Source organism: Budorcas taxicolor, chromosome 10, assembly GCF_023091745.1.
Source record: "Budorcas taxicolor isolate Tak-1 chromosome 10, Takin1.1, whole genome shotgun sequence".
In the NCBI taxonomy this organism is placed as follows: domain Eukaryota; kingdom Metazoa; phylum Chordata; class Mammalia; order Artiodactyla; family Bovidae; genus Budorcas; species Budorcas taxicolor.
Window position 1 is genome coordinate 83,470,170 of NC_068919.1, and position 14,261 is coordinate 83,484,430.

The 14,261-nt window shown below is 38.9% G+C and overlaps 1 protein-coding gene across 3 annotated transcripts in view; it reads left to right on the plus strand.

Annotated features, from left to right (window-relative positions):
* ZNF410 (zinc finger protein 410) overlaps nt 1–14,261 on the plus strand; it is a 43,009-nt gene that overhangs the window by 12,390 nt on the left and 16,358 nt on the right. For all 3 annotated transcript variants that reach the window (XM_052646505.1, XM_052646503.1, XM_052646504.1), the window contains 4 exons: nt 4,576–4,758; nt 5,922–6,057; nt 9,381–9,599; nt 10,809–11,000. In XM_052646505.1, coding sequence (XP_052502465.1) covers nt 4,726–4,758; nt 5,922–6,057; nt 9,381–9,599; nt 10,809–11,000 — 580 coding nt within the window. In that variant the 5' untranslated portion in view covers nt 4,576–4,725. The remainder of the gene's footprint in view (nt 1–4,575; nt 4,759–5,921; nt 6,058–9,380; nt 9,600–10,808; nt 11,001–14,261) is intronic.

The window sequence follows — 14,261 nt, forward strand, 5'->3', positions numbered from 1 at the left end:
CTTGATATATTTTATACTATATGCTTACTTTGTATATAATAGTGCTCCCAATTTTAGCAAAAATTGTACAAAATAAAGCAGACTTATTTGCCAAAATCTGAAAGAAAAGTTAAGTTTTAAGAAAATAAGAATTTAGAGGATGGGAGATAAGATGGCACGATAGAAGGACCTTGAGTTCACCCCCTCTCATGAACACACCAAAATCACAACTCACTGCTGAACAATCATCAGTGAAAAAGACTGGAACCTACCAAAAAGATATTTTACATCCAAAGACAAGGAAGAAGCCACAAGACGATAGGAGAGGCACACTCTTGATATAATCAAATCCTATACTCCCCAGAACAGCAGCCCACAAACTGGAGAATAATTATATTGCAGAAGTTCTCCCACAGGAGTAAGAGTTCTGAGCTCCAAGTTAGGCTACCCATCCTGGGGATCTGGCATCTGAAGGGGGAGCACCTGGAGCATTAGGGTCTTCATTTCTGGAGCTCCACAGCACTGAGGGAAACAAGAGACTCCACTCTTGGAGGGTGCATATAAGGTCTCACATGCACCAGAACCTAGGGCAGAAGCAGTGACTTCTTAGGAACCTGGACCAGACCTACCTGTTGGTCTTGGAGGGTCTCTCTGGGAAGCGGGCAATGACTGCAGCTGACCCTGAGGAGGTCAACACTGTTGGCAGAGATATAGGGGCATATTCATCTGTGTGAACTCTTGCTGGCAGCTGACATCTTGCTTGGGTCATTACCACCAAGACCTGGCCCCACCCAACAGCCTATCATCCTGGGATGCCTCATGCCAAGCAACAGGGCAGGAGCACAGGCCCACGTATCAGCAGATAGGAAGACTTCCTGATCCCACAGCCACCTTGCCCCTTGACTCAGCCCTGCCCACCAGGTAGACACCAGTTCAGTTCAGTCTCTCAGTCGTGTCCAACTCTTTGTGACTCCATGAATCACAGCACACCAGGCTTCCCTGTCCATCACCAACTCCCGGAGTTCACTCAGACTCACGTCCATTGAGTCAGTGATGCCATCCAGCCATCTCATCCTCTGTCATCCCCTTCTCCTCCTGCCCCTAATCCCTCCCAGCATCAGAGTCTTTTCCAATGAGTTAATTCTTCACATGAAGTGGCCAAAGTACTGGAGTTTCAGCTTTAGCATCATTCCTTCCAAAGAAATCCCAGGGCTGATCTCCTTCAGAATGGACTGGTTGGATCTCCTTGCAGTCCAAGGGACTCTCAAGAGTCTTCTCCAACACCACAGTTCAAAACCATCAATTCTTCGGTGCTCAGCCTTCTTCAGAGTCCAACTCTCACATCCATACATGACCACAGGAAAAACCATAGCCTTGACTAGACGGACCTTAGTCGGCAAAGTAATGTCTCTGCTTTTGAATATGCTATCTAGATTGGTCATAACTTTTCTTCCAAGGAGTAAGCGTCTTTTAATTTCATGGCTGCAATCACCATCTGCAGTGATTTTGGAGCCCCCAAAAATAAAGTCTGACCCTGTTTCCACTGTTTCCCCATCTATTTGCCATGAAATGATGGGACCGGATGCCATGATCTTCGTTTTCTGAATGTTGAGCTTTAAGCCAACTTTTTCGCTCTCCTCTTTCACTTTCATCAAGAGGCTTTTTAGTTCCTCTTCACTTTCTGCCATGAAGGGTGGTATCATCTGCATATCTGAGGTTATTGATATTTTTCCCGGCAATCTTGATTCTAGCTTGTGTTTCTTCCAGTCCAGCGTTTCTCATGATGTACTCTGCATATAAGTTAAATAAGCAGGGTGACACCAGAAGCAAGAAAACTACAACCCCACATTCTGTGGAACTGAGTCTGCAAATACTTATCAGAACCTGCTCTGGGACCAGATGGGTGCTGGCCCTCGGGTGACAAGAGAGTGTACTGCTGGGACACAGAGGACATCCCCTGCAAAGGGCCACTTTTCCAAGGCTGAGAAACATAACTAACCTACCACATACACAAAAATTCAAACAGAAATTTAGACAAAATGAGATGGCAAAAATAATTTTCCAGACAGGAACAAGATGAAACCCCCAAACATCAACTAAGTGAAGTGGAAAAAGGAAGCAGTCTGCCCAAGAAAGAGTTTAGAGTAATGACTGTAAAGATAATGGAAGACCTCAGGGAAAGAATAGATGCACAGAGTGAGAAGTTACAAGAAGTTTTTAACAGAGTTAGAAAATATAAAGACCAGCCAGCCAGAGTTGTAGAAGACAATAACTGAAATGAAAAACACACTAGAAGGAAATCTGTAGCAGAATAAATGAGGCGGGATGGATCAGGGAGCTGGAAGAAAGTGGTGGAAATCACTGCTGCAGAACAGAAAAAAAGAATGAAAAAAAAATGAGGCTAGTTTTAAGAGACCTTTGGGACAACATCTGACACACTAACATTCCCATTATAGGGGTCCCAGAAGGAGAAGAGAGAAAGGGCCTGAGAAAATACCTGAAGAGATAATAGCTGAAAACTTCCTAATGGGAAAGGAAGCAGTCACCCAAGTCCAGGAAGTGCAGAGTCTCATACAGGATTAACCCAAGGAGGAAGATGCCAAGACACATAGTAATCAAAATGACAAAAAGTGAAGGTAAACAAAATATTGAAAGCAACAAGGGCTAAGCAACAACATACAAAGAAACTCCCAAATGTTACCAGCTGATTTTTCAGTAGAAACTCTGCTGGCCAGAAGGGAGTGGCATGATACATATTAAGTGAATAAAAGGAAGAAACTGCAAACAAGAATCCTCTACCCAGCAAGGTTCTTGTTCAGATTTGATGGAGAATTCCAACTTTATAGGCAAGCAAAAGCTAAAGTGATTCATCACCACCAAACCAGGCTACACCAAACGCTAAAGAAACTTGTCTAGGTGGAAAAGAAAGAGCCATAACTAGAAAAAAGAAAATTACGAAATACGAAAGCTCACTCGTAAAGGCAAACATCCAGTAATGGTAGGAAATCATCTACACACAGACTAGTAGGGAAGTTAAAAAAGAAATTATCTGTATCCACAATAAGCAGTTAAGGGATACACAAAACAATTAGATGTAAAATACGATATTGAAACCAGTAATCGTGAGAGGAGGAGAGTAAAAATGCAGGATATCTAAAATGCATTTGAAATTAAGATAATGGAATCGTGTGTGTGTGTGTGTGTGTGTGTGTGTGTGTGTGTGTGTGTGTGTGTGTGTGTGTAGATAGAGAGTGTGTGTGTGTGTGTGTGTAGAGAGAGAGAGACTACTATACCAAAACCTCATGGTAGGGACTTTCTTGGTGGTCAGTTGGCTGAGAATCTGCCTTCCAAAGCAGAGGATGCAGGTTTGATCACTGGTCCAAGAACTGAGATCCCACAAGCCGTGACACAGCTAAGCCATGTGCTACAACTAGAGAAGGCTGTGCGCTGCGGCGCAGAGCTTGCACACTGCAGCAAAGACCCAGCACAGCCAAAAAGCAAAATGAAAACAAACCTCATGGTAATTGCACACCAAAAATCTATAATAGATAAATACACACAAAAAATGAAAAAGAAATCCAAACACAACACTGAAGATAGTCATGAAGAAAGTAAGAATTTAAGTGGGGGAAACAGCTTCATGAGGGTCCCAAGAGTTCTGTTTTTTTGGGAAACACTGTTCAAATTTTGACTGTATAACAATCTTTTATACAAAATTGAGAAATTAAGAAAAATGTTACACCAGCCTACCACCACCCACCCAGTACAGCGACTATCATGGCTGTATGAATTTCCTTTTACTTTTTCCTGTGCATGTCGTAACTGGTTTTAATGACAGCAAATGTATCACTTTGTATTTTGTTTTTGTAATTTAATGTCATTAACATTTTTTGTTGTTGCTTTGTTTTGATAATTATTTTTAAGTGACAGTGTCATACCATATTCAGCCATTACTTGAATATATATGTGTATTTATATGTTGCTTATAGTGTTATTTATTATCACAGATGATAAGGTGAAATTCTTTGGGCATACAGCTTTTTCCATATTTGAAACCTTGCTTATTTTTTATTTTAAAATTTATTTTATTGAAGTATAGTTGATTTACAGTGTTGTGTTTCTGCTGTACAGCATAATGACTCGTTTTATATATATATATATAACACATGTATATATGTGTATATATATGTATATATATGAACACATGTGTTCATATTCTTTTCCACTGTGGTTTATTACAGGATATTGAATGTAGTTTTGTGCTATACAGTAGGACCTTGTTGTTTATCCATTCTGTATATAATCATTTGCATCTGCTAATCCCAATCCATTTCTCCCCTACCTACTTCTCCCTTGGCAACCACAAGTCTGTTCTCTGTGTTCTTAGAATAGATTCTTAGTAGAAATTCTACGTCAAAGTATGACTTTTTATGGGTTTTGATACATGTTGGGCTTGTTCTATTTTAAAACAAGTGTTTGGGGCTGAATTCTTTACTTGCTGTTGTGATTTGGGGGTATATAAAGAAGTGGCTTTGTTTTTTTAGCTATGTTTTCCTGCTGCTCTGAAGTTTCTCTCTCCTGTTTTTCCTTTTTTAGGCGACATTGATTACCCAGCCAGCACAGCATCTTACAGGAAAAGCATATCACTTCCTAGAGGAATATGAGCACAACAGGAAGGTGTCATTGACTCTGAATTAAGATTTTAACCTGTCCCCTGAACAGCTACAGAATTTGGAAGCTGAATCAATGTTATCAGATGAGTTAGAATCCAAACCAGAGGTGAGCCCAGACAACTGGTTTCTTTTTCTTTTGGTGGGCTGTGTTAGAGAGTTTGTTCTTAGTTCAAGAGTCAGCAAATGTTTTTTGTAATGGGCCAGGTAGTAAATATTTTAAGTTTTGTAGGTCATATGGTTCTGGTTATAAATACTAGTTTGTTAGTTTTCTGTTACTCAAAAATTTAAAACTTCAGTTCTTACCTTTTATGACTTTTTATATTTGTTAGTTTTGGGGCTTCCCTTGTGGTTCAGCTGGTAAAGAATCCACCTGCAATGTGGAAGACCTGGGTTTGATCCCTGGGTTGGGAAGATCCCCTGGAGAAGGGAAAGGCTACCCACTCCAGTATTCTGGCGTGGAGAATTCCATGGACTGTATTGTCCATGGGGTTGCAAAGAGTTGGACATGACTGGGAGGCTTTCACTTTCACATTTGTTATTTAAATAAGTATAAATTATTATACATTTAGATAATATGACAAAATTTATTTTTATATGGCATATATATGTACACATATGTAAATCTTTACTACCACAAACCATGTTAATTAATTTTGTATGAATATAATTATATTGATTATATAATTGTATATATTAATAAGTTTTCTTTTTAAATGTGATTAAGGGATTTAAACAATTTTTATTCATTTTTCTCATTCTAATTTTAGAATATTTGTGTTGTTTAGTAGAAAGATAGCTAAATTTGGAATCATGTTACCTAAGTATGAATGTGACCTTGGACTAGTGACTTAGTGTCTTCATCTTGATTTATTACCTTTAAAATACATGCAATTTTACTGAGTTCAGTGAGGATTAAAAGAGCCAATACACAGAAAAGTGCTTTATAAGGTATATTATAATCATACACATTGTTGCAGTTGAATTTGTAATAGCCATCATTTATAATTATAATTATTTTTATCATTTCTCTGTTTTGTGAAAGGTTATTACTTTCCATATCATTCAATTTTTGTCTAGAATAGAACATTTGATAAAAATAACATAATATTTTGTAGTTAATCTGATTTTTCTATGAATAAGGTGGATAGTAGTGAGCAATCAAGACTTAATTATCAGTACATAGTCTCCTTTTGGTAAATTCAGAAGTTTAGATATATTTCTGACAACCTGTATTATTTGTTGTCTCCACATCCCCACCTTCCCCTCCAGCTCCTGGTACAGTTTGTTCAGAATACGTCCATCCCCCTAGGACAGGGGTTAGTAGAATCAGAAGCTAAAGACATAACTTGCTTGTCCCTACTTCCAGTGACTGAAGCCTCAGAATGCAGTCGGCTCATGTTACCAGGTAAAAATTAGTGCCATCAAAGATAAGATAAACAAGACTTAAAAGAACTTAGCCTGCTCTGTGGTACTGGTGGAATGGGATAACTGACTTTATAACTGACTGTAAACTGTGGTAACTGTAAAAATTAGAGGAGTCATGGCGAAAGGCAACCACGGGAGTCATAAGTGCATTGGTAGTTTATTTGTTTAATTTTTTGGCTGTGCAGTGCAGCCTGTGGTATCTTAGTTCCCCAACCAGGAATTGAACCTGGGTCCTCAGCATTGAGAGCATGGTGTCCTAACCACTGGACTGTCAATTACCTGCACCGATAGTTTAAGTCATAAGAACAGATATGAACACCCATAGAGTGAGAGTGAGAAGGAAAGGAGGCCAAGACAGAACCGCATGGAACTTAAGGTACCTATTCAAGGTACAGGGTGAGGCAGGAGAGCCTGTGGAGGAGGGAATAAAGAGAGGCTAGAGCAATAGGAGGAATACTGGCGTGAAGTGCAGGCATAGAACCCAAGGGAGTGGTCAAGTTGACAAATGCTTCTAAGAGGCTAGTGATATAGGGACCATCCCAATAAGATAGGCTTCCCTCATAGCTCCATTGGTAAAGAATCTACCTGTAGTGCCGAAGACCCGAGTTCAATTCCTGGGTCGGGAACATACCCTGGAGAAGGAAATGGCAACCCACCCCAATATTCTTGCCTGGAGAATTACATGGACAGAGGAGCCTGGCAGGCTACAGTCCATGGAGTTGCAAGAGTCGGACTAAACCACCACCAGTGCCATAGGATCGGTGAAGACATTATTGCCCTAGGCAGGACATGTTCCTTGGAGAGGGAATGGAAAGCCAGGCTGTAGCAGGTTAAGATATCACTGCAAGGATGAGTCTAGTTGAGGAAGTATACTTTCTAAAAGTTATCTTGCTATGGGAAGGAAAAAGAGAAGGACATAAAGTAGATTAAAAAGTTAACTTTTAAGATTTGAGATATTAGAGGGTGGTTTTGTGTTAAGGGGAAAGAGCCCATTAGAGACGCCGTGAACAGAAAGAGTGGGTAATTGATGAGGCTCCAGGAGAGGTAGGAGGAAGCAGTAGAATGCTGAGCATGGGTAGTGAGATTAGCTTTGTATGAAAAGGAGGAGATCCCATCGCTTGACTACCAGCAAGAAAAGTATTATTTTTGGATGCAGTGAATTCTTTATTTTCTGGAAATTGAAATATTTAAAATTTGGAATATTAATGTTAAATCAGGTGAGGGTCATCTGTTATGACAACTTATTTGTTATAAAATCTTTTGGTTACTGTCCTCTAGTGGTGTTCTTTTCTCTCTGATTTTTTTTTTTTCTCTCTCTGATTTTTGAAATGACTTAAGGGCAGATCGATTCAACCAGTGTTGATTTAAAGTGTTTCTATCTAGCTCTTATCTTTCCCACATCTTCTGTCTCTCAACTCCCATTTTTCTACTGGCATGTTGGTAGTCTTTCCAGATCCTTGTGGATTTTCAATATGTGAAAATTTCCATGTGCTAATAAGTGTTGCTCTTCATGAGGATTTCCCCCCTAAATTTTCTCTCCTAATTTTAATTTATTGGATAAATATTTTTTAACAATAATGGAGTGAAAACAGAAACAAGAGCATCCATATTCTTTTCTACATTGCCTTCTTTTAGTTTTACCTTTGATTTAAAATATTTTAGACAGCTAGATATAGATAATAGTAAAGGAAAACCCAAGTACTCACCTCCTAGCTCATGAAACATTATTAGAAACACAAACATATCTGTACATACCTCGCTAACCTCATTCCCCTCCCTCCTAAATATGTGTGGATATATAACCTACATATTTTTAGTTGGGATATGTGCTAGACACATAAAAGCACAAAACTATATGGATATACATTTTAAAGAGTTATTAAGGAAGGAGATACCCACTACCCAGTCAAGAAGGAGAACACTGTCAGGTTTCAGGCCTTCCATGGGTTTCTCCTTGATAAAGAAAACCTCTGTTCTTCCATATTTCACCACTGTCCTCAATTTTTTAATAATTAATTTTTTGTTTTCTAAGTCCTGGAGAAGGGAAAGGCTACCCACTCCAGTATTCTGGCCTAGAGAATCCCATGGACTGAATAGTCCGTCGGGTCGCAGAGTTGGACACGACTGAGCGACTTTCACTTCACTTTACTTTCTAAGTTTAATCCCCCAAGTCTCATTCCAGAAAATAAGGAATTCATTGCATCCCAAAATAATACTTCCTTGCCAAGTCAAGTAGACTTTAAATGAGTGGAATCATATGAATGTATCTTGTTGTACCTTTCTTCTTTTACTCTATATTTGTGAGATTCATCCTTGTGTATAGCTGTGGTTTGTTTGGTTTCATTGCTGTATACTGTTCTATGAGTATACCACAACTTATTGATCCATGCCACTGTTGATGAATATATAGCTATTTTCCAGCATCATATTATGATAAACAGTGCTGCTATGAACTGTATTTAAGAACAGGCTTTTTCTCTGTATGTGTGGTAAAATATATATAGAATAAAACTTACCATTTAACCAATTCAGTGGCATTAAGTTCATTTACTTTGCTGTGCAACTTCATTAGGCTTTACAATGGCAGTGCTGTGCCTAGGCTTCTACTTTATTCCTATAATCTTATCGGTTATCTCCTTCAAAAAAGAGACAAATGTAACCTGCATTCTATGAGGATGAATGAAACCCCTGAAAACATTGGATGCTTTAGCACAGTAGTGTAATTCTGCATTATGTTGCAATTAGAATCTTTGGAAATTCATCCCCTCCCCTAGAATAAAGCTCTAGAAGCAAGTCTTCTGAATTATTTCTTTACATCTGGTATAAATCCAGAACCCTCATGAAACATGTTGATGATTCTATAGTTTCAGTTTTGTTGTAGGCTATTTTTCCCTTAATGACTCACCAGACCTCTCAAATACATGTTATAAAAATTAAAAAGTGACAACTTTTCCCAGGAAAAAGTTTAAAATTTAAATCCTATTCTTGAGTTAATATTTACTTTGCCTCAAAAAACAAAGGTCTATAATGTCCAGATGTGGATGGCTTTTTATTAGTTACTGCCAACCGCCAGAGGAGTCTGCCCCTCACATTTTGATTGATGTCCTTTAGAGCTTTAGCTGCCTTTCACACTCTCTTCTTTTCTCAGGCAGATTTTACATTCATAAAATGAAAATGCTATCTGCTCCTATAAGGGTGTTAGTTTCTAAGTGATGTTACAAGGGTGTTAGGTACTGTGTATCAAAATGGTGAACTCCTTGGAGATAGCTACTACATAAAGCTGTGGTATTTTCCCTTTACTAGATGATACTCCAAGTCATACGAACTCCTCCAAGGAGGTTCCTTCCTCGGCTGTGTTGAGAAGCCTTCAGGTGAATGTGGGTCCAGACGGAGAAGAGACGAGGGCTCAGACTGTACAGAAGTCTCCAGAGTTTTTGTCCACTCCAGAGTCCCCTAGCTTGTTGCAAGATCTACAACCAAGTGATAGCACTTCTTTTATTCTTCTTAACCTAACAAGAGCAGGTATTCTTTATTTTCTTCTGACCTGTACTCATGCTTAAGAGAAAAACTTGGAGGCGGGGCCGGAGGGTGGGGAGGAATAATTAGTCATACTTAAAATGGAAAGAAGCTATTATTACTAGTTTGGAGAATTGGTGTAGTTTGGTGATCAGTTGAACATATAGAGGAAAAAGGCAGACTCTAAGATGACTTAACATTTTCTTGTTTGGGGGAGTTAAGTGGTATGTTTAGCTAGATGGTGCACACAAGAATAGGAATGGGGGAGAATGATTTTTGCCTGTTGATGTTGAGATTTCAGAGGAACACTTAGGAGGAGAGTTAGAAATAGGAATCCAGAGTTCTAGAGAGGTGTGGTGTGAAATAAGTAGTTTTTAGTGCTTACCAGCATTTGGGAGATATATGAAACAAAGCATGAATTCTTTGATTCAGGAGTAGTCTGGAGGATAAACAGAAATGAGGGCACATCTGGGACCCTGAAAAAAATTTTAAGGGAGTGATAGAAGAATGAGAAAGAGCCAGTAGAGAGAGATCAAGAAAACTGAATGAGAATGATGTGGGGGAAGCCACATTTAGTATCTTTTCTTCTGTAAATCATACCAAATACTACAAATTGGGCCAGGGAGATGAGGACTGGGAAGTGTATGTCTGGTGAACTTAACAAGAGCAGTTGTTACTGAGGTAGGAGAGATGGAACCTAGAGTTAAAAGAGGTGGGGAGTGGACAGCAGGTGAGAAAGTAGATACATAAGTTAGAAGTTAAGAAACTTCAAGAAACATGACTTTGAAGGAATAGGTGAGAAGGTGATATTTAGAGTCGTACTTGAGATTTTCTATAAAAAAGAAAAATGTGGGAGAGGTTTGAGCTTAGACAGATTGAAAGGCTGAAAGGGAAGCTGTAAGGTGGCCACTAAGGAGGAATGGGTTTGAAGGTGGAGAGGAGATAACTAAAAGATAGGATTGGATCCTAGAGGTAAGGGTTAGCCGGGTTGCTAGGAAACATACTTTGCCTCTGAAACAGGAGGAGGTAAGATAAAGACTAGTCTCTCAGCTGGGAGTAGAGAGTTGATAACCTAATCTTGGATGAGAACAGAAGCTTGAGGTGAGACGTGAAAGTCTGGAATAGCTGATTCAGGACATGGAGAGTTTCTGAGCCAGGGTCAATCAAAGGGATTACTTGATGGTTAACTTGCATATATCCTCTTGTTTCTTCCAGGTCTGGGCTCTTCAGCCGAACACTTGGTATTTGTACAAGATGAGGCAGAGGATTCAGGGAATGATTTCCTCTCCAGTGAGAGCACAGACAGTAGCATTCCCTGGTTCCTCCGGGTTCAGGAGTTGGCCCATGACAGTTTGATTGCTGCTACTCGGGCACAGCTAGCAAAGAATGCAAAAACCAGCAGCAATGGTGAGACCCCTGTGTTATTTTCCTTTCCGGTATTCTATTCAGAGCTTTTGGTAGGACAATGGCTATCTTTTGAGTTGCATATAATCCAGATTACTTTATTGATGAGAGCAGAAGGCTAGAAATGTGTAAATTGCTTATCTTATTTTCTATAAAATAACTCAGCCATGACAGGTTCATATGCAGAATCAACTAACAATTGTCAGCTTTAAATAATGTTACCGAAGCCTTTTTAACGGAAAAAATTTTTTCACAGATCTTGGTGTTATCTTCAGTTAATTTTGTACTGTTCTTTATACTTAAGAGATTTTACACCATTATGAAATCAAATGGCTTTATCAATAGACATAAAACTATAAAACAGATAAAAATGAAATTAATATTAAATCAGTGTGGCAGATGTTTCACTGAAACTAAATTGTTGTTCATGGCAGTTTAGCAGTTATCAGCTACCATAGTGCTGCTTTTGGGGGCAGGCAGGGCAGGGAGGATGGAACCAGTTCATCAGAAGACCTCTGAATATCCAAATAGGGTATAGTGTGGATTTTCTTGAGTTCAGCATGCCTGTACTGTTTACTCTGGGCCACTTTTTCTCTAGTAATTTTCAAAGTGTGGTCGCTAGGTCATCTGCATCACCAGTGGTTTAGAAATGCACGTTATCAGGTCTCATCTTATTGAATCAGAAACATTTTTAGTTTTTAGTAAGCCCTCATTATAGTTATGATGCATGTTAAAGCTTCAGGACCACGGCTCTATTCAAGCCACTCCGAAACCACTGCAAACCCTTTGCCATAATATTTTTTGTATTAGATCTGCCTCTGCATTTTCTCATTAACCTGTGACAATTAAGGTAAGACAACAGATGGTTGAGGTACGGTACGTACTGTCATTACCACAAACATATGATCACTTTCATCTAAGTTGAAATACAGAAGTATTTTAATTTTGTATGTGGTGCTGTATGTCAGGAGTCAGCAAAGGGCCAAATAACCACCTGTTTTATAAAGTTTTATTGGAACACAGGCATGCCCGTTAGTTACAGATTGTCTATGGCTGCTACTATGGCAAACTTGAGTAGCTGTGACAGAAACCGTATGGCCTCAAACCCCGTAATATCGTCTGTCTGGCCCTTTACAGAAAAAGTTTACTGATTCCTGCTCTATACAATGCTACTTTCACTGAAAATTTTATCCGAAATCCAAAGACCTTACCCACATAACTGTAGAGTCTTTGAAGTGTTTACAGTGTTCTTCACTATGTACAATATAAGGTGTATTGAATTTCTTTGTCTCTCTTGCTCTTTTGTTTGGGGTAGTGTGCAAAACCAGGTCATAGGACAGTTCTGCAAACAGTGCTTTGTTTTCAAAAACAAAGTAGTTTAGAGAGTACTTCTTTGGGAAACTTTTTAATGATTTAAACACAAGGCAACTCACTCTTTTCTGAAGGAGTCTTTCCCCCCTATTTTATGATTTCAAAATTGAATGCACGAAGCCCTAACTGTCACTGGTTTAAATCTCTGGATTAACATGGGGTTTTACAGACCTTTTGTTAGAAATTAATTAGCTGGAGTTCTGGAGTTACTGGAAAATTTTCTTCATGGTATATGCACTTGTGTGATGTCTGAAATTTACCCATGTTTTGATTAAGCAAACAAAAAAACTGTGGGACAGTATTTAAAAAAACAAGTTAATATTAACTAGCAAAAGTCATCTTAGGTTCTGCTCCAACCTGGGAGCAGTTAGTTCTACAGTTAGCATTTGGTGAAGTACAGTAAGGAAAATGTAAGATGGGAAGAAAATAAGATTAATAGATGGGAAAGATACTGCCTTTGATCAACTGTCAGTTTCCAGGAAGTATGGTAGGTATAACATATTATCCTACTCTTGGGTTTTGACAGGGGAAATATGGAAATATGAATCTTACTCCTGAGGTATTTGTAATGGAAAGATAAACTCCATATTTTTATAACAGAATTAAGTGGTTGTGAATGTATTTCTCTAATGATGTCCACAATCAATGCGGACAGTGACTGCAGCCACAAAATTAAATTTCCTTGCTCCTTGAAAGGAAAATTATAACAAATCTAGATAGTGTATTAAAAAGCAGAGACATCACTTTCCTGACAGAGGTCCATATAGTCAAAGCTATGGTTTTTCCAGTAGTCGTGCATGAATGTGAAAGTTGAATGATATAGAAGACTGAGCACTGCAGAACGGATGCTTTTGAACTGTGATGCTGGAGAAGACTCTCGAGAGTCCCTTGGATAGCAAAGAAATCAAACCAGTCAATCCTAAAGGAAGTCAACCCTAAATATTCATTGGAATGACTGGTGCTGAAGCTGAAGCTCCAGTACTTTGCCCACCTAATGCAAAGAGCCGACTCATTGGAAAAGACCCTGATGCTGGGAAAGATTGAGGGCAAGAGGAGGGGTCGACAGAGGATGAGATGGTTGGATGGCATCACCGACTTAATGGACATGAGTTTGGGCAAACTCAGGGAGATAGTAAAGGAGAGGGAAGCCTGGCGTGCTGTAGTTCATGGGGTCACAGAGAGTTGGACACAACTTAGCAATTGAACAATGAGAACAAGTGGTTGTGAGTGTTTTTCTCTGTTGATGTCCAACTGTGTGTTGAAGAAAATGAGAGAAAGGATGCACCACCTGCTAATCTGGAATTTATTTAAAGATTTAGTTAACTAATTTCATTTAAACTTAAGGAAGTCACTGCAGTGTATGTTCCTCTCCTTGCTTCTTTTTATTCTACTGAACAGAAAACTTGATCAGGTACTACCTCTAACTTGTAAAAATATGATTAGAAATTTTAAAATGCACTGAGTTTTTGCATTCTTAAATATTTCTTAACTGAGGAGGAGTGGTATAGGTAATGAGAAGGTGATTCTTATTCTCTAGAGTGACAGAAACAGCCAAAGTGACTTCAGGAGATAGAAATCTTAGACTGGTTGTCTACAAAAGAAATTGCTACTGTAAGTCCATGATTAAGCCAGACTGACTGCTCCTGCTTAAAATACAAGTTTTGATTACCTATAAGTGATCTTCTATAGGACTCCACTTCTGGTGTTGCCATACCTGCTTCCTCACCAATGTGTAATGCAAAACAGGTGAATGCAGCTTTTTTAAAAAAATTAAACCATTTTGGATATTTCTTACATTTGTCGAAGAGGCCTAGTCTCATGGCATTTGGTAGTTCTCTGGAGTAAGGGGATGGGGATGCAGAGCACAGTCACTTTCTTTTGTTAAGTGATTAT